Source organism: Kogia breviceps, chromosome 4 (genome assembly GCF_026419965.1).
Source record: "Kogia breviceps isolate mKogBre1 chromosome 4, mKogBre1 haplotype 1, whole genome shotgun sequence".
NCBI lineage: Eukaryota > Metazoa > Chordata > Mammalia > Artiodactyla > Physeteridae > Kogia > Kogia breviceps.
This window is the reverse complement of record NC_081313.1, coordinates 175,445,204-175,468,115: the sequence shown is the minus strand read 5'-3', so window position 1 is coordinate 175,468,115 and position 22,912 is coordinate 175,445,204. Positions and strand designations below refer to the sequence as shown.

The 22,912-nt window shown below is 52.8% G+C and overlaps 1 protein-coding gene, 1 long non-coding RNA gene and 1 other non-coding gene across 7 annotated transcripts in view; all 3 read left to right on the top strand.

Annotated features, from left to right (window-relative positions):
- The window catches only part of PDE4A (phosphodiesterase 4A), a 38,923-nt gene extending 26,188 nt beyond the window's left edge, over positions 1–12,735 (top strand). For 4 of the 5 annotated variants that reach the window (XM_067032820.1, XM_067032819.1, XM_067032821.1 and 1 more), the window contains 11 exons: positions 759–808; positions 983–1,095; positions 4,619–4,712; positions 6,274–6,497; positions 7,561–7,659; positions 7,757–7,921; positions 8,484–8,583; positions 8,717–8,871; positions 9,106–9,228; positions 9,680–9,862; positions 11,940–12,735. In XM_067032820.1, coding sequence (XP_066888921.1) covers positions 759–808; positions 983–1,095; positions 4,619–4,712; positions 6,274–6,497; positions 7,561–7,659; positions 7,757–7,921; positions 8,484–8,583; positions 8,717–8,871; positions 9,106–9,228; positions 9,680–9,862; positions 11,940–12,620 — 1,987 coding nt within the window. In that variant the 3' untranslated portion in view covers positions 12,621–12,735. Of the gene's footprint in view, positions 1–758; positions 809–982; positions 1,096–2,605; positions 3,057–4,618; positions 4,713–6,273; positions 6,498–7,560; positions 7,660–7,756; positions 7,922–8,483; positions 8,584–8,716; positions 8,872–9,105; positions 9,229–9,679; positions 9,863–11,939 lie in introns of those variants that run through there. The other variant, XM_059060936.2, reaches the window with a different exon arrangement.
- Positions 12,736–17,735: 5,000 nt separating this feature from the next.
- LOC131756538 (U6 spliceosomal RNA) lies at positions 17,736–17,842 on the top strand. The gene has a single exon (XR_009335697.1). It is a non-coding gene; the product is annotated as a U6 spliceosomal RNA (small nuclear RNA).
- A 1,788-nt stretch (positions 17,843–19,630) lies between these two features.
- LOC136794191 (uncharacterized) lies at positions 19,631–20,743 on the top strand. The gene is made up of 3 exons (XR_010840577.1): positions 19,631–19,659; positions 20,480–20,589; positions 20,691–20,743. It is a non-coding gene; the product is annotated as an uncharacterized lncRNA (long non-coding RNA).
- Positions 20,744–22,912: the final 2,169 nt, after the last annotated feature.

The window sequence follows — 22,912 nt, the reverse complement described above, 5'->3', positions numbered from 1 at the left end:
TCAGCACACCTGGGTTCAACTCTCCGTGCTGCTGTGTGACCTCAGGCAGGCACTTGACCTCTCTGAGCCTCTGTTCAAGTGACAGCTCCCTCTGAGCCAGTAAATCGTTGTGATTTGAATGCCTAAGATGCAGAAACTTTTATAAATAAAGACGGAGGAGTCTGGACAGAGTTCTTAGGTGGCCAGCCACCCCAGCCTCTGGGCCACTCCTGGCCCTGATGCCAACTTGCTGGGCAAATAGCATCGTCTGGTGCCTCTGTTTCCTGTCCATAATATGGGAATTTAATAGTGTCTCCATCAGAGAGTTGCTATGAGGAGTTCAGAAGGTGATATATAGAAAGTGCTTGAATATTGCCCAGCACATAGTAAGTGCTCACTAAATAGAAGCAGTTGTTATTATTTGGGGGCAGGGGTGTGGCTGAGAGCTGCTGGTCCCTCTGGGAGTGGGGGGCAGAGCCATCCTCAAGTTCAAGGAGCTGGGGGGAGGGATGGTCAGGGAAGCAGGGACTTTGGAGACACAGGACCTGACCCTACCAGCCGTGTAGTCTTGAGGAAGCCAGTTCACCTCCTGGAGCGTCAGTTTCCTCATCTGTAAAATGGGTTCTTGTGGGGCTCTGTGAGAGGCTGCGGGCAGAGGACATGGCAGCATGCCTGGGACACAGAGAGGGCTCAGAAAGGAAAATCAGCACTCTTCATGGACAGGGGGAAGCAGAGATGGGGGAGGACCAGGCTGTTGTTGAAGCCCCATTTCTTTGCAGGCGGTCCCCACTGGGTGGCCCAACCCCCGTCTGCAAGGCCATGCTATCAGGTAACTAAGCCCCAGGGGATGGGAAAGACCCCTCTTGCTGCCCCGGTGGGGGGGTCCCTCACCCGGGGAGGCTGTCTCACCCCCCTGTACCCTACTCACCTGGTGGGCCCTCATCACCTCTGGGGGTCTGCATGTGGACCCTCTCAGTCACTGCCCCGGCTGCCCCTTCTCCAGAAGAGACGTGTCAGCAGTTGGCCCGGGAGACGCTGGAGGAGCTCGACTGGTGTCTGGAGCAGCTGGAGACCATGCAGACCTACCGCTCCGTCAGCGAGATGGCGTCCCACAAGGTGTGCAAGGCCTGTGGGGTGGGGCCGACTGCTGGGGTGGGGTTAACTGTGGGGCGTGGCCGGCGGGCGGGGCCAACCTGTGGCTAGAGCCTATGGGGTGGGGTCAGTCCCTGGGCAGGCTTTGTAGCACCTATAGATTCCGACTTCCCCCAGGGCTGGGGGGGCCCTGGGGTGTGTGTGTGCGTGTTTGTGATTGTGTGTGTCCATAGGCGACCATCTCTCCTGGCAGGTGGGTTGTATGTTTGTATGGTTTATGAATGTGTATCTGTGGCTATGGGTCTATGTGGCTGTTGATTTGTTGGCTACACATTTGCAGCGCGGGAAGGTGTGTTCCAATAGGATCTGGCAGGAGTGGCATGCACGTGTGTATCTATGGAGTATGTATGGGTGTGCACAGCTGATTACGCGGGGCTGTAAGTGTGGGGGGCTGTGGCAGAGGGGTGTGTATGTCTAGAGGTGTGAGTTGGTCCAGATGTGAATCTGAGTGTATATCTCCATGTGTTTGTAACTCTGTGTGTGTGTGTGTGTGTGTGTGTGCGCTTGCAGGGCTGCAGGAGAGGGTGCAAGGCTTCCATGTACAGCTGTGCAGACTGTGCACTGCACAACTCCAGGGGACACCATTCAGAAAGCAGGCAATGTGAATGACACTTCCTGGAGTTGTGCAGCATGGTAGCAGCCCTTGTGGGAGGATGCCTATCAAGAAATGAATGTGCACGTAGAGGTGTCTGTGTTGGGGGGTGCGTACACCCATGGGTGGAGGTTTGTCTGGGAACATGTGAGCCTGAGGGCGCTCGTGTCCCTGAGGGTGTGTTGAGCATCCGAGAATGTGACCGTGTCTCTGAATGTAGGTCTGTGGGTGTATTTCTGCAATGGGGTGTGTGCGTGTGTATCTGTGGGTGTGAGTGTGAGTCCCCCCTTATGGATTTGTCAGGGCACATATGTGTCTGAGGACACATGGGTATTTGTGTTTGTTTACAAGTGTGTCTGTGGGTGTGTTGAGTGTGTCTGTAAGTGTGTCCAGTATCTGGGTGTTTATCCCTTAGTGTGTGTCTCCACATCTGAGTGTGAGTCTATGTTCTTGGAAGCGGTGTGTCTGAAGGCATTTGTATTTCTGTGAGGTCAACTATATACCTATAAATGTGTTGAACAACAGAGTTGTGACCCTGTGTGTGTGTGTGTGTGTGTGTGTGTGTGTGTGTGTATGTGTGTGTGGTCAGCAAAGGACAGAGAGCATTTGGGTGTTGGAGTGTATTCAAGTGCGTGAGTGTGTCAAGTGTCTGGCTGTATTGGTGTGGAAGGTGTGTCTGAGTGTGGGTGTGTCTGTGTGTGGAGCATGTGGGTGTGTGTCTGTCTCTGGGTGTGTCCACGGAGGGGGCACGTCCTCTCCAGGGTGTGCGTGCCTCCTTGCCTCTCCCCAGCAGCCCCAGCTGGGTCCTGCCTGAGGCCCGTGGGCTCCAATGCCCCTTTAACGCCCCCCCCCACCTCCAGCACCACCTGACATCGAGTGCAGCCTGCCAGTGCTGCAGTGAGCACGCACCCGCACACACACAGCCGAACACACGGAGCCCAGAGCCTCCGAAGCCTCCTCCTGGGACCCTTACCCGCACCCCCCCCATGGGCAGGGGTCCCCGGCCGCCTCCAGCCGCCACCGCGGGAGCTCCCATCGGGGCCAGGGGCTGGCGGACCATGTAACCAGGTCTGCTGCTGGGAGCGCGGAGGGGAAGGGAGCCCCCAGCCCTGCTGGGCCGGCCCGGGCCCCTCCGCGGCTCCCCCTTCCACTGCCCACCTGCCCAGCACCCTGCCCCCCCACCCCCCCACACAGTAGCTGCTAATCCCGGGACTCCCCAAGCCCAGCCTCTGCGTGCGGCAGCCCTGAGCAGGGCTAAGACTCCAAGATGCCCTTGGTGGATTTCTTCTGCGAGACCTGCTCCAAGCCATGGCTGGTGGGCTGGTGGGACCAGGTAGGGGAACTCGGGGTGGAGGATGGGCAGGAGACCCGGCTCTGGTCCTCCCACCTCAGACCCTCCAGCCCCCCCGTCTAGGCTTGTGTGTGCAGCTGTGCACGTGTGCGGCCTGGACGTGAAGCCTTGTGACTGGGTCTCTGTGTGTGGCCCAGGGCTGGGCGTGGATGGCGGGTGGCTGGGGGTGTGGGTCTTTCTCTGGGTGTGACTGTCAGTGCACACATGTGTGTGTCTGCAGTGGTGGGGGGCTGCCTGACTATATGCTTGTTTGCCTGGATCAGGGACCAGGGGGTGGCCCTGGCTGAAATCACGTGGCTCTGATTGTGGTGTTGTGTTTGGGGCCATGTTTATGAGCCCAGAGCGGCATGATTTTTTTCTGGGGCGTGTGACCCTGAGTGTCAGTGACTGCCTTATTCTGTATGCTCCTTGGTTTGTGTGTCTGGGGCTGTGTGGAACTGTGTAATATGGGAGTCTGTGACTCTGTGTGCGGTTGTGTGACTTTGTGGGTCCATCTTGTGTGTGTGTGTGTGTGTTTGTGTGTGTTTGTGTGTGTGTGTGTGTGTGCACGCGCGCGCGCGCGTGTGTGACTCTCTGTGTGTGCCCAGGCCTCTGGCAGCACTGGGAGGAGGGAGCGCTCGTCCTGATGTGGGCCATGCGGGCTCACCCTTCCTGCTGAGTGTCCCTCTTGCCTCTCTGGACAGAGTCTGCTCCTGCTTTGGGGGTGCTTTGGTGGAGCTTGGGGGTGGGGAGCCGATGCCCTTTCTCCTCATTCACAATGTCACAGCAGATGTTTGTGTGAAGTGCTATGGGGGGACCAGGAGGAGCCCCCAGCCTGGCTCTGGGTATACTCTGTCCATCTGTGCATCTGTCCACCACTCTGAGGTTGGGGGAGAGGGGGCTATGATGGGAACCCCCTCCCCTGGATGACTGAACTAGGGTTTCCTCAGCTCACTATTCTCCCTGCCCCGGTCAAACCTCTCCACCCAGAACTTCAGGACTACATTCCCTCCTTCCAAACCAGGCTGGGGGCTGGGGGCCAGGACCCCAGGGAGTGGGGTCCCTGTCTGGGAAGACCTGGGCCAGGGGTAACTCTGGGAAGGCAGGAGTTAAAGGGCCCGCCGGCTGCCCCCCCCTTTCCCCAGCTCAGCAGCTGGTTGGAGGGGGAGTTGCTAAGGAGACTCCCATCACCATGGTGACGGGATTCTCCTGACACCCCATTGGCTCCCTGTTAGGTAGGAGCCCCTCCCTTCCACAGGTGCCCCTCTGGCTCCTCCTTGGGGGGAGAAGGAGGGAGTATGGTAAGAGGAGCCCCGCTTCCTCAGACAGGGAGGGGTTTGCTGAGTCCTGACTCCCCAAGCCTGGGGACCCCCATCCAGAGCTGGGAGGCGAGGAAGGACTGACCCCTCCCCTCTAGCAGCCTGCTGAGGACTCTGTTGGCTGAGCAGAGAAATGAGAGGGACTCACGGGTTCTTCAGAAGTTTCTTGAGAGGGCCTGGCCTCACCCCCCCACCCACACCTGCCATGACCCCATCGTTCCTTCCTTCTTGCCTCCTTCACCTTAGTTCAAGAGGATGCTAAACCGTGAACTCACACACCTGTCAGAGATGAGCAGGTCAGGAAACCAGGTATCTGAGTACATCTCCACCACATTCCTAGGTGAGTGAAGGGCGGCACTTGTGTGGGGGTGGGGGTGTGGGGGGAGGCATTGCATACCTGGACTGTAGGGGGCCACCGCAGACCCTGGGTGCTGTTGCCCACATTTGCCCATGGGACCCTGACTCAGCTCCCCAAAGGTCAAAGTCACCACGCTCAAGAGCTACTATATCGCGATGCCCCCAAATTTAGTGGGGCCCCCAACTTCTGTAGAACACCCACATTTAAAAATCTCTCCAAGCTGCAAAGCTCCTCCAAACTCAGGGGAACCCCATTGGAACTCTTAAACTCAAGACCCCAAGAAACTCCCAAACTCAAATAGAATTCCTAAACTTTAAAATGCCTCCAGGCTGAAAAGTCTCCCAAAATTCACTAGAATCTCCAAACTTGGATTTCGGCCCCCCCCCAAATTCAGAAGACCCCTCAAACTCAAGAGAGATGCCCGAACTCAGTAGGGTTCTCAAACTTAAGGGAACCCCTGCCCTTAAGAGCCCATAAAAGACCCCTAAACCTATCCACCAAGCTGAAGTCTCCCAAATTCAGTAGAATCCCCAAACTTGGTATGACCCCCCCAAATTCAGTAGACACCCCCCAAACTTTAGATACCCAAATTTAATAGGATTCTCCCGCTTAAGAACCTGTAAGTGATTCCCCAAACTTAGGAGAATGTCCTAACTCAGTGGAACCCTGAAGACAGTAGAATACCCCAAATTCATTGGAACCCTCGAGCTCATGGGGGTCTCCAACTCATCCTAACCTCATCCTGAACCCAAGAGACCTAGCTGAGGATATCCTCCACAAACTCAGGATAATTTCACCCTCAGAATTTATCACCAAAGGTCCCCGAATTCAGGGTACCCCCCCACCAAGCTGGAAAGAAGGTTTCAGAGTTTCAAACACTCCTGCCATTGGGGGTGTGGTGTGCCTGAGATCCAGCCAATAAGAGCACGGCATGCAAATGAGCCCTCCCTCTTAGGGCCCTGTCATTGACTGCCGGGCCCCAGGTCACAATGGGTGGCCCTGGCTGGGCTCCGGAAACCCTAAAGAGCTCAGGAAAGGGGCTTCTGGGCCTGGCCGCCAGACAGCCTCGTGTCCAGGGGGTGGGGGTGGGGGTCCATGGAACCAGAGACCACCCTTCCCTCCCGCCTCCCAGTGCTGTCCACCTCCACCCGCCCTCTGGGTCACCATGGGGGTGTATTCCCTGCCTGCTGGAGAAGGTTCCCTGCCTATCTGACGCAGGCGGTGGCTCTCTCTAGCATCCCCACCCTGCTTCCTGACTTCCCACGCCACACCCATGCCAAACTTGATGACTGGACTGGGGCTACCCCATAGCTCCGGGCTGACCCCAGGGTCCCCACTCCAGCCCACCACCTCCCAGAAGAGTTCCTACCTCCTCTCTGGTTTCCAGTCCATAAGTAACCAACAGCATGACACCCGGAATAGGTCTGCCCTCCTGGGTGAGACTTCCCAGGGCTTGAGGGGTTGGGGGGGGGTGTGGGTCTGAGAGCCAGATGAGGGAGCCTCTGTGAGGTTCTCATGCTGGCTTCTCCTCTGTCTTCTGCAGACAAGCAGAATGAAGTGGAGATCCCATCACCCGCAATGAAGGATCGAGAAAAACAGCAAGTGCCACGGCAGAGACCGTCCCAGCAGCCTCCGCCCCCTGGGCCACAGTTCCAGCCCATGTCTCAGATCACGGGGGTGAAGAAGCTGATGCATAGCAGCAGCCTGAACGATTCCAGCATCCCCCGCTTTGGGGTGAAGACCGATCAAGAGGAACTCCTGGCCCAAGTGGGTGGGGCCTCGGGGGGGGCTGGGCTGGAGAGGGGTAGGCTTCTCCTGGGGACCAAAGAAGGACTGGGCTTTGGATCAGCCTGAGATGAGGATTCGGGTGTGCCTGCTTTATGAGATTCTCAGGAGAGAGGGAGTGGTCTCAGCTGGTGTCCACAGGGGTCTCTGGAGTATGAACAACAGCACTGAGTTGAGCCCACCTTGAGGCAAGGGTGCTGGCATCTTGTACCCTTGTGTCAGTCATTGGCTGGGGGCTGTCCCCAGGGTGGATGGCATCACCCCCTCCACATAGCTCTTGTGGGGGAAGAGCAGATTTTTGACAAGGGGCAGCTGTGAGTCTTTGTAAGCAACAGCCCCAGCAGCTGGGTGATGGGTGCATTGACCAGTGAAGGGAATCTGGGCAGAACCCAAACAGCATCCACTACAGACCAGACCTGGATTCGCCTCCTGGCTTTTCCATGAAATCTTAAGCCAAGGGGCTCCCACATTGATGTGTACAGTGGACTTGATGCAAGCTCAGTGGCTCCCTCAGCTGACATTTATTGTAACCCTCTGCGTGCCAGTACTGGCCAGGGCTATATTCAGTCATTCGGTGTTTATTGAGCATCTACTATGTGCTGGTGCTGTTCTGAATTCTGGGGAGACATGGAAAATTAGCCCATGTTCCTTTCCTCTCAGCGCTCAAGAGCAGTTTAACTGAGGCTGAGCTGTGCTTTGGGGTCAGCCATGCTGGGTTCACATCCTAGCTTTGCCACTTGTGAGATGCAAGGTCTCGGGTAAGTCATGACGCTGCTCTGAGTTTTGGTTCCGTCACCTGCCATGTGAAATCAAGCGCTTAGTGCAGTGCTTGGTGGACAATACACACTCAGTAGACTAGGGCTGCTTTGTTATTTTCTGGCCCAGTAGGACCTGGGAAGTAAATTCTATACTGCCTGAGGCATGCCACCTGCTGGGTGAGCGATAATGGTGCCATTATTCAGACGAGGGTTCAGAACTCCTGGAAAAGAGTCTAGAGGGCCCTGGGCCTTGGGGGCTCCTGACCTCTGGCCTCCATCTCCACCAGGAATTGGAAAATCTGAACAAGTGGGGCCTGAACATCTTTTGCGTGTCGGATTATGCGGGGGGCCGTTCCCTCAGCTGCATCATGTACACGATATTCCAGGTAGGGCGGGCGGAGTGCGGCTGGATGCAAGGGAGGGGGTGGGGCGGGGAGCGGAGAGCCAGTGTGGGGGGTCACCGCCCCCTACTCTTGCCCTCAGGAGCGGGACCTGCTGAAGAAGTTCCGCATCCCCGTGGACACGATGGTGACATACATGCTGACCCTGGAGGACCACTACCACCCCGATGTTGCCTACCACAACAGCCTGCACGCGGCTGACGTGCTGCAGTCCACCCACGTGCTGCTGGCCACACCTGCGCTGGATGTGAGCGTCGCCGGGCCCCCACGTCTCCCCAGCTGCCCCCCACACTGTCCATCTCTAGTCTTCTGTTTACCTCTTTGACCCTGAGTCTCTGACGTCCATCTCTCTCTGACCCTGTTCCTCTCTCTCCTGACTCCCCATCTTTCTTTTTATATATATATAAATTTATTTATTTATTTTTGGCTGCATTGGGTCTTCGTTGCTGCGTATGGGCTTTCTCTAGTTGTGGCGAGCGGGGGCTACCCTTCGTTGCGGTGCGCAGGCTTCTCACTGCGGTGGCTTCTCTTGTTGCGGAGCACGGGCTCTAGGCGTGCGGGCTTCAGCAGTTGTGGCTCGCGGGCTCTAGAGAGCAGGCTCAGTAGTTGTGGCGCAAGGGCTTAGTTGCTCCGCGGCACGTGGGATCTTCCCGGGCCAGGGCTCGAACCCGTGTCCCCTGCATTGGCAGGCGGATTCTTAACCACTGCGCCACCAGGGAAGCCCTCCCCATCTTTCTTGACTCCCCATCTCTCTCTTATCCTGTCTCTCTGACTCCCCATCTTTCTAACCCATCTCCCTCTGCCCCCAGGCCGTATTCACGGACCTGGAGATTCTCGCCGCCCTCTTCGCAGCTTCCATCCACGATGTGGACCACCCTGGGGTCTCCAACCAATTCCTCATCAACACCAGTGAGTGGCCCGCCACGGGGGCGGGGCCTGCTGGGCTGGAGGCGGGGCCTGCGGGGCCCCTCCCAACGGTGGGGGGGGCGCCCTGGGTGGGTCCTCCCCTCCCCTGACTGCCCAACCCTTGCCTGGGCTACAGATTCTGAACTGGCGCTCATGTACAATGACGAGTCGGTGCTGGAGAATCACCACCTGGCCGTGGGCTTCAAGCTGCTGCAGGAAGACAACTGTGACATTTTCCAGAACCTCAGCAAGCGCCAGCGGCAAAGCCTGCGCAAGATGGTCATCGACATGGTGGGTGGGGCGAGGGGATGGGGACAGAGTGGGAAAGGTCACCTTTGGGGCAGGGGGGCATTGGGGAGGGCCAGGTCTGAGTCCGGGACAGAAAGGCCCCTAGTGGGGGAGGCGTCCTTTGGGAGTGGGTCGTGGCGGCTGATTGTGCAGAGTGAAAACTTCAGAGGCCCTGCCCAGGTCAGTACGGCAGGTGGCCACGCTTCAGTGGCCCCTGTGACAGCTTCTTGCCCACAGGTGCTGGCCACGGACATGTCCAAGCACATGACCCTCCTGGCTGACCTGAAGACCATGGTGGAGACCAAGAAAGTGACCAGCTCGGGGGTCCTCTTGCTGGATAACTATGCCGACCGCATCCAGGTGCCGCCCTCCCCACACCGTATAGGGAGATTGGACCCTCCCCTCCCCCCTTAGGTCTGGGTTACTGCCCCTCCCTCTGCTCCAGCTCCCGGGTTGCCCGTCTTCCTGTCTCTTTTTCTCTCCTCTTCCATCTAACCCTTTCCAATTCCCACCTCTCCATCCCATCTCCCGGCATCTCCTCCAGTTCCCTTTTCCCTTTCCTCATCAACCTGTTTCCATGTCCCCCACACCCCTGGCTCCCCACCGCCTCTCTGCCCTTTGCTCATCAACCTCGTCTCATCTCTCCCCTTCTCTCCCCCACTCATCGACCCTCTTTCCTCACCTCTTCTACCTTTCTCCATCTCCCCGCTACCCATTCTCCCCTACTCTCCTTCCAAAGGGGAAGTAAGGAAGCCTGAGGCCTCAGACTAGGATGGGGACACGGCCTCTGAAGGTCCACCACCCCATGCAGGTCCTACGGAACATGGTGCACTGTGCAGATCTCAGCAACCCCACCAAGCCGCTGGAGCTGTACCGCCAGTGGACCGACCGCATCATGGCCGAGTTCTTCCAGCAGGGCGACCGCGAACGCGAGCGTGGCATGGAGATCAGCCCCATGTGCGACAAGCACACGGCCTCGGTGGAGAAGTCTCAGGTACAGCCTTGGCACCCCTGGAAGAGAGCAGGACGGGCCTCCTCACCCCACACCGGCCTGGAGCTCCAAAGGCCCAAGAGATCCTAACCTGCCCGTACACAGTGTCAAGTTTGTCTTTGTCTGTTTTTTCCTTCTCTGTCCTGATGGGAAATAGGCAACACTTTCTCCTCCACAAAACAATCGAACTGAGCCTCTGGACTCAGAAGTTGTAGATTTGCACCTAGACAGTTGTAACTCATCTGTAGCAACTGCCATAACATCAGTAATAACACTTACCTGGCCCTTAGTTACAGACTTCATGTCCTTTCAGCCTCTTGGTTTCCCTATAACCTGGACTCTCATTTTGTGCCTGAGTTTTGGTGGAGTTTGTTGTCGGTGGTGGTTTTTGGCCACGCCACGTGGCATGCGGGATCTTAGTTCCCTGGCCAGGGATCGAACCCGTGCCCCCCTTGCAGTGGCAGTGCGGAGTCTTAACCACTGGACCACCAGGGAAGTCCCTTGGTGGGTTTTGAAATGAAGTTAAACGACTCGTCTTCATCACGTGCCTTTTTAATTTAACGAGAGGGACAGAAACACAGTCTCATAAAAGACAACACTGAAGTGTGAATATGAGAGTTTCTCACTCTCCGGGCTTCCAGCCTCCTCCCTGGTGAGACCTCCTCTTCCCGGTTCGCTGTGTATGCCCTTCCCATCCAGGGTTATGCAGCCTCAACACTGTTGGCATTTGGCGCTGGATCACTCTTCGTGGTGGGACCGTCCTGTGCATTGTAGGCTGTTGAGCAGCACCCCTGGCCTCCACTCGCTAGATGCCAGGAACACCCTCCCCTTCCTGCGGTAACAACCAAACATGACTCCAAACACCTCCACGTGTTCCCAGGGCATGCACATAGCGCCAAACCCCCGATGAAAACGAGTTTTGCTTGTTTTATTATGTATTTATGTTCACAAGCAACTTAATAGCATTAGTTTGTGGGTTTAGCTTTTTAAAAAAATATAAACTGTATCAATATATACCTTCTTTGGGGGGACGGCAGTGCATGGCTTGCAGAATCTTAGTTCCCCGACCAGGGATTGAACCTGGGCCCTTGGCAGTGAAAGTGCGGAGTCCTAACCACTGGACCGCCAGGGAATTCCCAATGTATACCCATTTTTATACAGCTTGCCTTTTCTTTCCAAACATGACTTGGAGACCTGTCCACATTATTGCACCTAGATTAAGCATATCCTTTTTCACTGCTGTGTAGTATTCCCACAGAGACAGATGGATAATGGTTTGTGTAGATTGCTCTGTTGGTGGACATATAAGTGTTTAGTAGTTAGGAATTCACAGCGACTCAAACAGGATAAAGCTTTATTGGTTTTTTTTTTTTCTCTTATGTAAGGAAAGTCTGGAGAAAGGGAATTTGGCTCTCTCTGGCTCCACATAGTTGGCAGACACCCCAGAACTTTCAGTGTTTCTCTTCTATCATGCGAAGCTTGGGGGTTCTCTCCTCAGAGATGTCTCTTGTGGTCACAGATGCTGTTGAAGCTCCAACCATTCCTCCCTGGAATGTCGGGGACTAAGATCCCACATGCCGCATGGTGTGGCCAAAAAATAATAATAACTTAAAAAAAAATAAACGAATTCCCAATTAATGTATATATGGAGGTGTTTCCAGTTTTTGTTTGCATCTCATACGTGTTTTTTTTTCTTTTTTTCTTACTCGTGGAAGAGTTTTTCCAGGTTGGCTCTGGAGAAGCAAGATTGCTGGGTCCAAGGGTATCAACATCTTTTTTTTTTTTTTTTTTTTTTTTTTTTTTGCCACGCCACGCAGCATGCAGGATCTTTGGGACTTCCCTGGAGGCCCAGTGGTTGGGTCTTCACCTTCCAGTGAGGGGGTTGGTGTGGGTTTGATCCCTGGTCTGGGAGCTAGGATCCCATGTGCCTCATGGCCAAGGAACCAAGACATAGAACAGAGGCAATATTGTAACAAATTCAATAAAGACTTTAAAAAAATTTTTTTATTAGATCCCACAGCATGGCGGTGCCATCTGCACCAGCAGACCCCTGGTTTATTCTTCCTTCTCCCTCCCTCAGGTGGGTTTCATCGACTACATTGTACACCCGCTGTGGGAGACGTGGGCCGACTTGGTTCACCCAGATGCCCAGGAGATCCTGGACACCTTGGAGTACAACCGGGACTGGTACTACAGTGCCATTCGGCAGAGCCCATCGCCACCACCCGAGGAGGAGCCCGGGGGACCAGGCCACCCCCCTCCACCGGATAAGTTCCAGTTTGAGCTGACGCTGGAGGAGGAAGACGAGGAGGAGGTGTCCACTGCCCCAGGTGCAACTGAAGTGCAGGAATTGTCCACTGCCCAGGATATGTTCCCAGCTGAGGAACCGTTGGAGGTCGATGGCCAGGACCAGTCTACGGAGGTGGAGGTAGAGGAAATGTACTTGACACGGCAAGCAGACTCAGCAGATAGTGTGGCTAAGGTTCAGGACGCGTCCACGCCCCCAGATGCATCTGTAGGCTGCAGCAGCCCCCCTGCCCTGTCTCCTGAGAGCCTCTCTCTGCCTGTCTTGAGGACCCCGCCCCCTCCAGAGGAGGACCCGGGCCTTCTGGGCCTCCCCTCCGCGGCGGCCGAGGTGGGGGCCCAAAAAGAGGATCAGGCTGCCAAAAGGGCGTGCTGCGCCTGCACAGGAACATCGGGCGAGGATCCATCCACACTCCCAGCTCCTGGAGGGTGGGGGTCAGCTGGAGGCCCTACCTGAGCCTCAGCCTCTACACCTCGTTGGCCTCCCTGCCTCCCACCACCACCATCACCCCCCCACCTCCTCCACTGCCTCAAAGACTCTTGGGCCTCCTGAGAAAAAAGAAAACAGAAAAGTGGGGTTTTTTCTCTTTTCTTTTTTTCCCCTTTCGCCCCACCCCCTCCCATGGGGCCTCTTTTTGGAGGTGGGGGCTGGGGAACAAGGGGCTGAGGTCCCGGAAGGGATTTTATTTTTGGAATTTTAATTGTTACATTTTTAGAAAAAGAAAAAAAAAAAAAAAAAAAAGCCCAGGATGAAACACAGCAACTGTAGAAGCTCCTGTTCCCAGCTCCCCCCTCGGCCAGCTCCAGCCCCCTTCTCTGACCCACCCCCGCTTCCCGCCTGCCCCAGGTTCCAGGCTCAGTCTTCCGGCCTCTTCGGGCTCTTCAGCTGGTGTAGGGTCTCCCTCCAGACTTTTCTTCTGAATTTGGGAGGGTCTCTAGAACCCAGCCAGGAATAGCCATTCTGGGCGGGGCCTCTGGGGGCGGGGAGGCGGCGCCCCATGAGCTCTCTGCCCTCTCCCCCAGAAGTCTTCAGCCTCATTTTGCACAAACCTGGCAATACTGACTTGGGGGATGGGCAGGGGGAGATGGGGGGATTTTAGGAGGCAGGGGTAGCGTGTTGGAGGGACATGCACACCACCCACCTGGGGTCTGAGGTTTGAGGAGGGCGTGACCCACCTCCCCTCTCCACCGGCCACCCCTTTCCCCTTCCAGTCTGGTTTCCCTTCGAATTTTCTCCGTTTGCGGGGGCGGGGGATGGCTTGGAGCCGCACCCCTCCTTCCAGCCGCTTCTCCTCTTGTTTCTGCCTTAATGATTCCCACGGCCATAGGAGCGGGGGTTGCAGTGGTTCCCACCTGCACCTTGGGTGGAGTAGGACCAGGCCCGGAGCCCCCACCGTGGGCACAGCTCCCTCCCCAGCATCCTCCTGCCCCCCCCCCTCCCCGATTCTTTGCCCTAGGAGGAAGCAATAACGGTGTACACCCACGTCCCCTTTCTGGGCAGCCCTTCCCACCCTGGCAACCAAGGTCGTCTCTCCTTTGCCCGCACCTTGCCAAGCCTCCCCCTCTACCCCTAGCTCTTCCCCCAAGCAATACGACACACAGATGCAAGGCCATTTTTCTCCAAGCCATGGGGGGCTGTTTGGAAAGAAAGACCCCCTCTTCCCCTTCCGCTCTGCTCCTCAGCCTGGCTCTGCAGCTGGGCAGGACCGGCCTCTCTCTCATTTCTCTCCCCTCCAGTTCGGAGCACACGGTACTGTAGCCCCCAGCTGCCCCCAGCCTTCCATCTGTCTGTCCTTCCCTGTGGGGAGTACCACCCGCTCCCGCCCCCATAACGCTGTACAGGGTTCATTTTTGTAGCGAAAGTAGTTTCAGTCCCAGCCGACCACCGGAGTGGGCCTTTTTTTTTTTTTTTTTAATTTTCCTTCTTTCTTTGTTTTTCTTTCTTTCTTTTTTTTTTTTGTACATACTGTAAGGTTGGTTTGTAAATTATTCTACAGAGGCTAAAAGGGAAAATAAACTTGCCCTTCCCCCGCTGACTCAGGGGAAGGAGGGGTTGGGGGTCTCCCGATGGGAGTCTCCATTCCTGCTGTATTATACAAACTGTACCATAGACCCCGGAAGTGCGGACTCAGCGCTGTTGTTGAACTGGCGAGTCGTGTCATCAGAGGGGGTGAGGGAGGACTGGGCAGAGCCTGCCCCTCCCCCGGCCCCAGGGCCAGGAGTGATTGGCAACTGGGGACAGGGACCCCGGGGGGTGGGTGGGTGGAGTCAGTACCCCCTTGAGCTGCTCGAGTGTTGTCCACTTTGATGATCAGTCAGTCGGTCTGCTGATCGATACTCAATCCCTTCGATCTTGTCTCCAATTAAACCGAGGCTTTCACCGATCTTCCCGGCTGATGTGGCTTCCTTTCCCATCCTGTTTCTCAAGGTGTGTGTGTCTCTCGCTGTCTGTCTGGGGAGGGGTGGGGAAAATGAGCGGGCTCTGTCCCTGCCCCTTCCCAAGCAGATAGAACTTGAAGGGGGTGCAGATAGTTTGGTGGGAGGCAGCCCCCTGGCCTGGGTCAGGTCCAGGCACAGGGGCTGCAGGTTGTAAAGTGGAGGTTCAGACCACGCGGTTTTTGGAGGCCAGCAGACCCAGGTAAGCCTTGTTTCTCTCACGTGGAGCATATCTGACGCAACGCGGGTTCTCCTGGTACCACAAAGTCATTCCTGGAAAGCTGACTGACCCCCGCCTCCAACATCTGGTTGCCAGGTCATGATAAAAGCTCTTGGATCAAATTCTGCCCTGCAGACATTAAACTTGATTTATCAGCACAAGAGAATTTACATCTGTGAGTTCCGTGAATTCTGGCCATGATAGTGTTGCAGCCCTCACGCTGCATTAAAAGAAAACCAAACCAAACAAACAAACTTGACTGTCCTAAAGCCTGTGGACCTTATGATGTATATCAGGCAAGCTGAATCCTCCAAGTTCACACAGGACCAGCTTGGGATTTTAGCTCTGTTTTTCCGACGAGTTCATACAAGATCGGGGAGCTAGTGAGTCTCAGATATTTTAACCAATCCACATATTTGAGTACTGTTAACTCCACCCCTGGGACCCCATTTTTCCAACCTTTATCAGCCTAATTAACAAGCCCCGATTTCACCAATAAAACGTTTCTGCCATTCGTTATACTAATGAGCAAAAGCTTCCCTTGTGAATAAAGATAAAGATGGAGGAAGTGTTTGTGATGCAGGTTTTCAGATTAGAATACGGGCTGCTTCTGGTGTGTGATAAACAGAGATACACACGTACACACACAGTCCTTAAGTGGTTAAGCACAGTGGGACCAGCCAGTATATATTCACAGCATGTGTCTTCTGAAACAAAATGGTGGCAGCTTGGGACTTCCCTGGTGGTCCAGTGGTTAAGAATCTGCCTTCCAATGCAGGAGATGCGGGTTTGATCCCTGGTCTGGAAACTAAGATCCCACATGCCGTGAGGCAACTAAGCCCGCGTGATTTAGGGCCCGAGAGCCACAACTAGAGAGGCTGCGTGCCGCAACAAAGAACCTGCACACCACAGCTAAGACACGACGGAGCCAAATAAAAAATATTGAGGGGCTTCCCTGGAGGCGCAGTGGTTGAGAGTCCGCCTGCCGATGCAGGGGACACGGGTTCGTGCCCCGGTCCTGGAAGATCCCACATGCCGCGGAGCGGCTGGGCCCGTGAGCCATGGCCGCTGAGCCTGCGCGTCCGGAGCCTGTGCTCCGCAACGGGAGAGGCCACAGCAGTGAGAGGCCCGCGTACCGCCAAAAAATATATATATATATATGATGGCAGCTTCCCTGGATCTGAGGATAGACCGACCCACCTACTCTGCTATTTGTCTCTAGTGGCCAAGGACTGGTTTGGATCCCAGGTCTAGCTGTGTGACCTTGGGCATGATCTCTCTGACCTGCAATTGTTTCATTTATAAAATGGGGTTAACAAAAGTTCCAGACTAGAGAGGGGTGTCCAGTGAAACTTTCTATGATGATGAGAATGTTCAATGTCTGCGCTATCCAATAAGGTAGCCGCTAGCCATACGTGGCTATTAAGCACCTGAAATGTGGCTAGTGCAGTTGAACTAGAGTTTTAATTTTCCTTTACATTAAGCAGCCACGTTTAGCCAATGGCTACTATATCTGACTGTCAGTATTGGCACTTAAGCGAGAGAGTTAATGTAGAGGGTTTAATGTATACAAAGCTTCTCCTGCTTGACTTTGGCTTAAAGATTCATAGTAGATATCCTGGGCCAGAGGAGCAGGGGCCAGCCTGGACCCATGGGGGAGGAGCAAAGCTGAAAAACTAGGTAGAAGTTTCCAGGGAATCTGAATTTTGCGCAAGAAGCAACGAGGAGACACAGTTGTTTTCCCTAGGGTGTTTCAAAGGGAAGCAGAGTCGGGGAAAGGGTGTTGGGCTGGGGGTCAGGAGGCGACAGTATCCCAGACTGCAGGGGTTAGGTGGGTGGCTCTGGATGAGGCTTCTTGCTCTGGGCCTCAGTTTTCCCAAGTGTAAAAGGGTAGGAGTGATGTCCCACATGCCTCCTGAGTTGGGACTTGGTGACAATCTGAGAATGTGGGTCAAAGGCTAGAGGTGGCATGTGACCGTCAGCTGGATCTTTAAAATTCTCCTGTTGGGGAGTTCATCTTTCTTCAGGGAAAGGTGGCCAAAGGCAGAGAAGCCTTGTAATCTGAACAGGACAGGGGGCCCTGGGAAGGGGTGGAGTCAGTTCATTCTTTGAAGTTGACATCAGCCACTTGCAGGCTACAGGGGTCTGGGGCAAATGGCTCCACCTCACCCAGCCTTTAGAGGGCTCTTCCCTATGCTAAACCCATTACTCACATTATTTTATCAACTTTCTAGCTGTTCTTGAAATATGTACTATCATTTTGCAGATGAGGAAACTGAGGCTGAGAAGTGATCTCACAGTGTTGAGAAAATTCAGGTAAATAAGGCGGGGATCTCACTTCACCCAATGCCTGTTTGACAATGATAGCTGCCTGGTACTTTTATATTACTGTCGCTATTTTAGTTCACATGCACAAAATCCTGAGATGTGGGTAATATTTCTCCCTCTTTCTCAGCATAAAAATTTATGGAAGTAAAATGAAAGGAAGATAGTTTTCTTTTTTCACCTATTGGCAAATAATGAAAAGATGGACCATCCAGGGGTGGGCAAAGCACTTTCATAGCTCGTTAGTACTGGTAGAAATTAGCACATACAGCTTAACAGGAGTGGTCTGACAATATTTATCAAAAACATAACGGTGCATGCATTTTGACGCAGACGTTGCACTTTTAAAAATATTTATCCTGGGCTTCCCTGGTGGCGCAGTGGTTGAGACTCTGCCTGCCGATGCAGGGGACACAGGTTCGTGCCCCAGTCCGGGAAGATCCCACATGCCGCGAAGCGGCTGGGCCCATGAGCCGTGGCCGCTGAGCCTGCGCGTCCAGAGCCTGTGCTCCGCAACGGGGGAGGCCACAACAGTGAGAGGTCCGCGTACTGCAAGAAAAAAAAAAAAAATTTATCCTAAAGAACCAGTTGGTGCTTGCTTCGGCAGCACATATACTAAAATTGGAACCATACAGAGAAGATTAGCATGGCCCCTGCACAAGGATGACACGCAAATTCGTGAAGCGTTCCATATTTTTGCAAATCAAAACTACAGTGAGGTATCACCTCACACCAGTCAGAATGGCCATTATGAAAATATCAATGAACAACATATGCTGGAAAGGGTGTGGAGAAAAGGGAACCCTTCTGCACTGTTGGTGAGAATGTAAATTGATACAGCCACTATGGAGAACAGTATGGAGGTTCCTTGAAAAACTAAAAATAGAACTACCATATGACCCAGCAATCCCAATACTGGGCATATACCCTGAGAAAACCATAATTTAAAAGGACACATGTACCCCAGTGCTCATTGCAGCACGATTTACAATAGCCAGGACATGGAAACAACCTAAATGTCCAGTGGGGCTTCCCTGGTGGCGCAGTGGTTAAGAATCTGCCTGCCAATGCAGGGGACACGGGTTTGATCCCTGGCCGGGGAAGATCCCACATGCCACAGAGCAACTAAACCCATGCACCACAACTACTGAGCCTGTGCTCTAGAGCCTGTGAGCCACAACTCCTGAGCCCTTGTGCCAAAACTACTGAAGCCTGCACGCCTAGAGCCCATGCTCCACAAGAAGAGAAGCCACCGCGATGAGAAGCCCGCACACTGCAACAAAGAGTAGCCCCCACTTGCTGCAACTAGAGAAAGCCCGTGTGCAGCAACAAAGACCCAACACAGCCCAAAATAAATAGATAAAATAAATAATAATTTAAAAATAAAATATAATAAATATAAATAAATTAAAACAATGGGGTGGGTCTATATTTATTGAAATGACAAGATGTTCACAATGAGAAGAGCAGGCTTCAAAATGTTCTGCATGGGCTTCCCTGGTGGTGCAGTGGTTAAGAATCCATCTGCCAATGCAAGGGACACAGGTTCAAGTCCTGGTCGGGGAAGATCCCACATGCCAAGGAGCAACTAAGCCCAAGTACCACAACTACTGAGCCTGCACTCTAGAGCCCACGAGCCACAACTACTGAAGCCCATGCGCCTAGAGCCCATGCTCCGCAACAAGCCCCCGCTCGCAGCAACTAGAGAAAGCCCCTGCGCAGCAATGAAGACCCAATGCAGCCAAAACTAAATAAATAAATAAAAATAAAATTTTTTAAAATGTTCTGCTTCATACCATCCTACATATGCGCATAGAAAAAGCAGCTTGTTCTTCAAAATATTTACAGTCTCCAGTGAATGGATTAAAAGACACTGGTGTTTTCTGTTCTGTAGTCTTGGATGTTTTCTGAATTTTTTCAATGAACACGTATTACTTTCATAATCAAGGCGAAGTTATTTCATAATCAGAGGAAAGAAGTAGCCAGTATTTGTTATCTGGGAGCCACAGAAGCATAGTAGATAAGCACACAGACTCTGGATTCTGGTCGCGACTCTGCCAGTTAATGACTGAGTTAGTTTGAGCAGATTACTTACTCATGCTGTGCTTCAGTTTCCCTCGCTGTAAAATGCAAATAATAACAGCTCAGGTTTGCCAGGCGATTACCATGTGCCAGGCACTGTTTTGCATAAATTATTGCACTTAGCTCTCGTTACAGCCCTGCTAAGTAGGTACTGTTGTATTAAATGGGTCACAGGCGAGGAAGGAGGTAGGACTAGGCGTTCGAACCCCCGTGCGCCCCCCAGAGTGGATCTGAGGAACTACAGCAGGCAGGAAGGTGCGCGGCGCGTAGACTGGGAAGAAGGCGTGCCAAGGTCTCGCGGGAGATTTTCTTTCCCGAGCTACGATTGGCTGTCTTAGCTGTCATTAGCCAATAAAACATCCAATGAGAGGCTGGGCTGCTTCGCTTTTCGAACCAGATGACCGAGGGAGCCGAGGAGCCTGGACCGAGGCAGGTGCGACGAACCCTGAGGCGGGTGAGGGGACCTGGTGTCACTCCCTTTCTGAGAGAGACCCCAGCGCCGTTCCCATTTTCTTAGGGAGACCCCGGCGTCCTCCCCCTTTCCTGAGAGTACCCTAGCGTCATTCCTGCCGTACTGAGGGGGACTCCAGCATCCTCTCGCCCTCCTGAAGTGAACCCTAGCAGCGTCTGTTCTTTCTGAGAGCGACGCCAGAGTCGTTCCCACTTCTTTAGGGAACCCTGGTGTCAGGCCCCTTGCTGATGGGGCCCCAGCATTATCCTTCCTGAGGGAGACCGACCCTGGCGTCACCCCCTCTTCTTGAGGGGTCCCGTCCTATGTCATCCTTTCCTAAGGGAACCCCCAGGGTCATACTCCCCCCCCTTCCTCAAGGGTCCCCGTATTGCTCCTCCTTCCTGAGAAAGGGTCAGTCATTGTCCCCTCCCTTCCTGAGGGTTTGTCGCCATTGCCATCCCCACACCCTGAAAGGACCCATCATCCCCCTTCTCTCTGAGGGTATAATCTCTTCCCCCCTTGCAATTCGAGAAGGACCCGGGCAAGGGCTTCGGTGGTCCCCGTACATGAGGAGTCCCAAAGCCCCCTCCTGCGCTTTCCTATCCCCGGCTGGGGAGAGGGAGAAGGCAAGACTCAAATCACCCTCAAAATGTTTTGGGGCGGGGGAGTGAAACTAGCTGATAAAGGAACTCACCATGTCACATGAGAAATTGTTTAAGGAACTGGGGCTGTTTCTCCTAAAATGGGAGCTGGAGGAGGGATCTAAAGCTGCCTTAAAATATTTATCAAGTGCTTCTCACAGCTCCTGACATCATCAGTGGGTACTTATTCAGCAACTGGATATGTGTAGGCTGTTACCTGAAAGAGGGATTACTCTGTTCCATGAAGTTCCAAGGTATCTGATGATAACAGGTAAAGAAAGGTCAAAAGGGCTTCTTGGGTTGAACTAAAATCGTTAACAGGCAAAAAAAAAAAAAAATCGTAACAGGCTAAGTAGCTCTACTCTTGCACAGAGCTGGCGAAATCCACACCGTTGGAGAGGCGTCTGCATGACCTCACCAATTCCATTTAATCTCGCAAATGTTTATCATACATCCATCGTGACCAAGAATTCATCTACTCAAAGTTCAAATATGGGTGAAGCTCCTATTGTGTGCCAGTAAATAAAATGGTGAATAAGACGAAGAATAGAAGAATAATTATGAATACAAGGCAAGAAATACATTGTTTATGACTTGTGCAAGCTACTTTTTCCTAGATCACTTCGCAGGGTTTCTGGTTGTACATTAATAACATACAAATAACTGTCCACCTGTCACCGCCCTTGACCATAGTTTCCATAGAAACCATGTCTGCTGCTCCCAGTTGTATCTACACAGGGTCTGGAATATGGTAGGCACTGAAATATTTGTTGTTCCCGCCTCATCTCTTCACTTGGTGAATCCGCAGAGGAACTGGGAGATGGTCAGAGACGGTGATATATGATCAGTAAGGGAAAGACATGGGCTAGAAGTGAAAGAGAATTCCACCTGCGATAGCTGAGACTTAAGAAAGAAACACCAACTCCTTGGCTAATGCTATTAATCTTTCCTGACCCTGAAGCTGATGGCAAGTGAAGGCAAAGAGGTAGCTGACGTCAGCATCGGGCTGCAGTTTCGAATCTCCCACAAATGTTGTCTGAATCAACTGAATAAATCCCAGGGGGTCCTGGGATGTGTAGTCTGAAAAGTGTTCCTGCGTGTCCGGCTTAAAATTTGGTGTAATAAGATCAAAGTTACAACCCTGAGGTGTGGATTTGGCGCTGGTGCTCCAGGAGGGAGAATCCTTGTTTATTTAAAAAAATATAATTCTCCCAGAAGTTTTGAAGAATGCTGATTTTTTTAAAAGTAGAAACAAGCCAAAACCAGGGCATTCTACACTCTGGGGCTTCTCCAATCTTGCTCCTTTTCTTCTCTGGAAATAGTTCCGTTTTTTACCCAAAGGCCCACAAGAGGGTGCTGCACTCCTTTTAGGCCACACTTCCTGTACCAACCCTGAGGGTCTTGGGGAGCTACAAAACCATCATAAAATAAGACAGGTGGGCTTCCCTGGTGGTGCAGTGGTTGAGAATCCGCCTGCCGATGCAGGAGACACGGGTTCGTGCCCTGGTCCGGGAAGATCCCACATGCCGCGGAGCAACTAAGCTCGTGAGCCATGGCCGCTAGGCCTGCGCGTCCGGAGCCTGTGCTCCGCAACGGGAGAGGCCACAACAGTGAGAGGCCCGCATATCGCAAAAAAAAAAAAAAAAAAAAAAAAAAAAAAAAAAAAAAAAAAAAAAAAATAAGACAGGTGTGGGGGAAGCACTGATTTTTTTCACACGTAATGAGAGCCAGTGAGGAATTTTAAGTAATGCAGGTATAGTGCTCTGAGGTTATAAAATGTTAATCATTATCATACTTTGAAAACCTTAATAATTCAGATTAATGTTAGCATTTTAGGTTTCTAGTACTTATCTCGTTCCTAGTCAGTGATACTACATTTATTGTATTCTTACTGTGTGCCAGGTTCTAGATACTGTTACTGTTCCCCACTTTACAGAGGAGGAAAATGAGGCCCAGAGAGGATTTGCACCTAGTTAAGTGACAGATATGGGTCTCAAACCTAGTCTGTTTATTCTTTCTTTTAAATTTAACTTTCTTAAATTCTATCTTCTGCAATACTGTATATTCCCACTAACATTTATATTTTAAAACCAAGATCCCCAGTGTTTTCCTTACTTGTTGCAAGTAATAAATACTTCCTTCGCCCAGTTAAAAAAACAAACGCACCAGAATACACTCCCGAGGGCGAAGATAGTCCTTGAATTGAAGGTATGTTGTATTGCACAAAGCAAGATACTCTAGCATCCAGAACTACAGTGGCCTTCACAGAGCTGAAAGTTATCTTAGACGTTGTCCAGTTAATTGAGTGGGAGGTTACTTGCTCATCATCACTATGAGTTCATCCTGTATTTCACCTTCATCTTTCTCTTTCTATACTGGAACTTCCCTTTAGCTTATAAACATGCTTTGTCTTCTGAATCTTAAAAGCAAAACTCCAAACCCTCCCTGAACCCTTCGTTCCTCTCTAGCTGTCATGCATACTTTGCCTCTTCTCACCCAAATGTCTCAAGAGATATTCCTTCTTTCAGCATCCTTCACTGATTCAGTGTTATCTCCTCAGCAACGGTGCCTGTTCTAAGGAGGCACTCAATAAA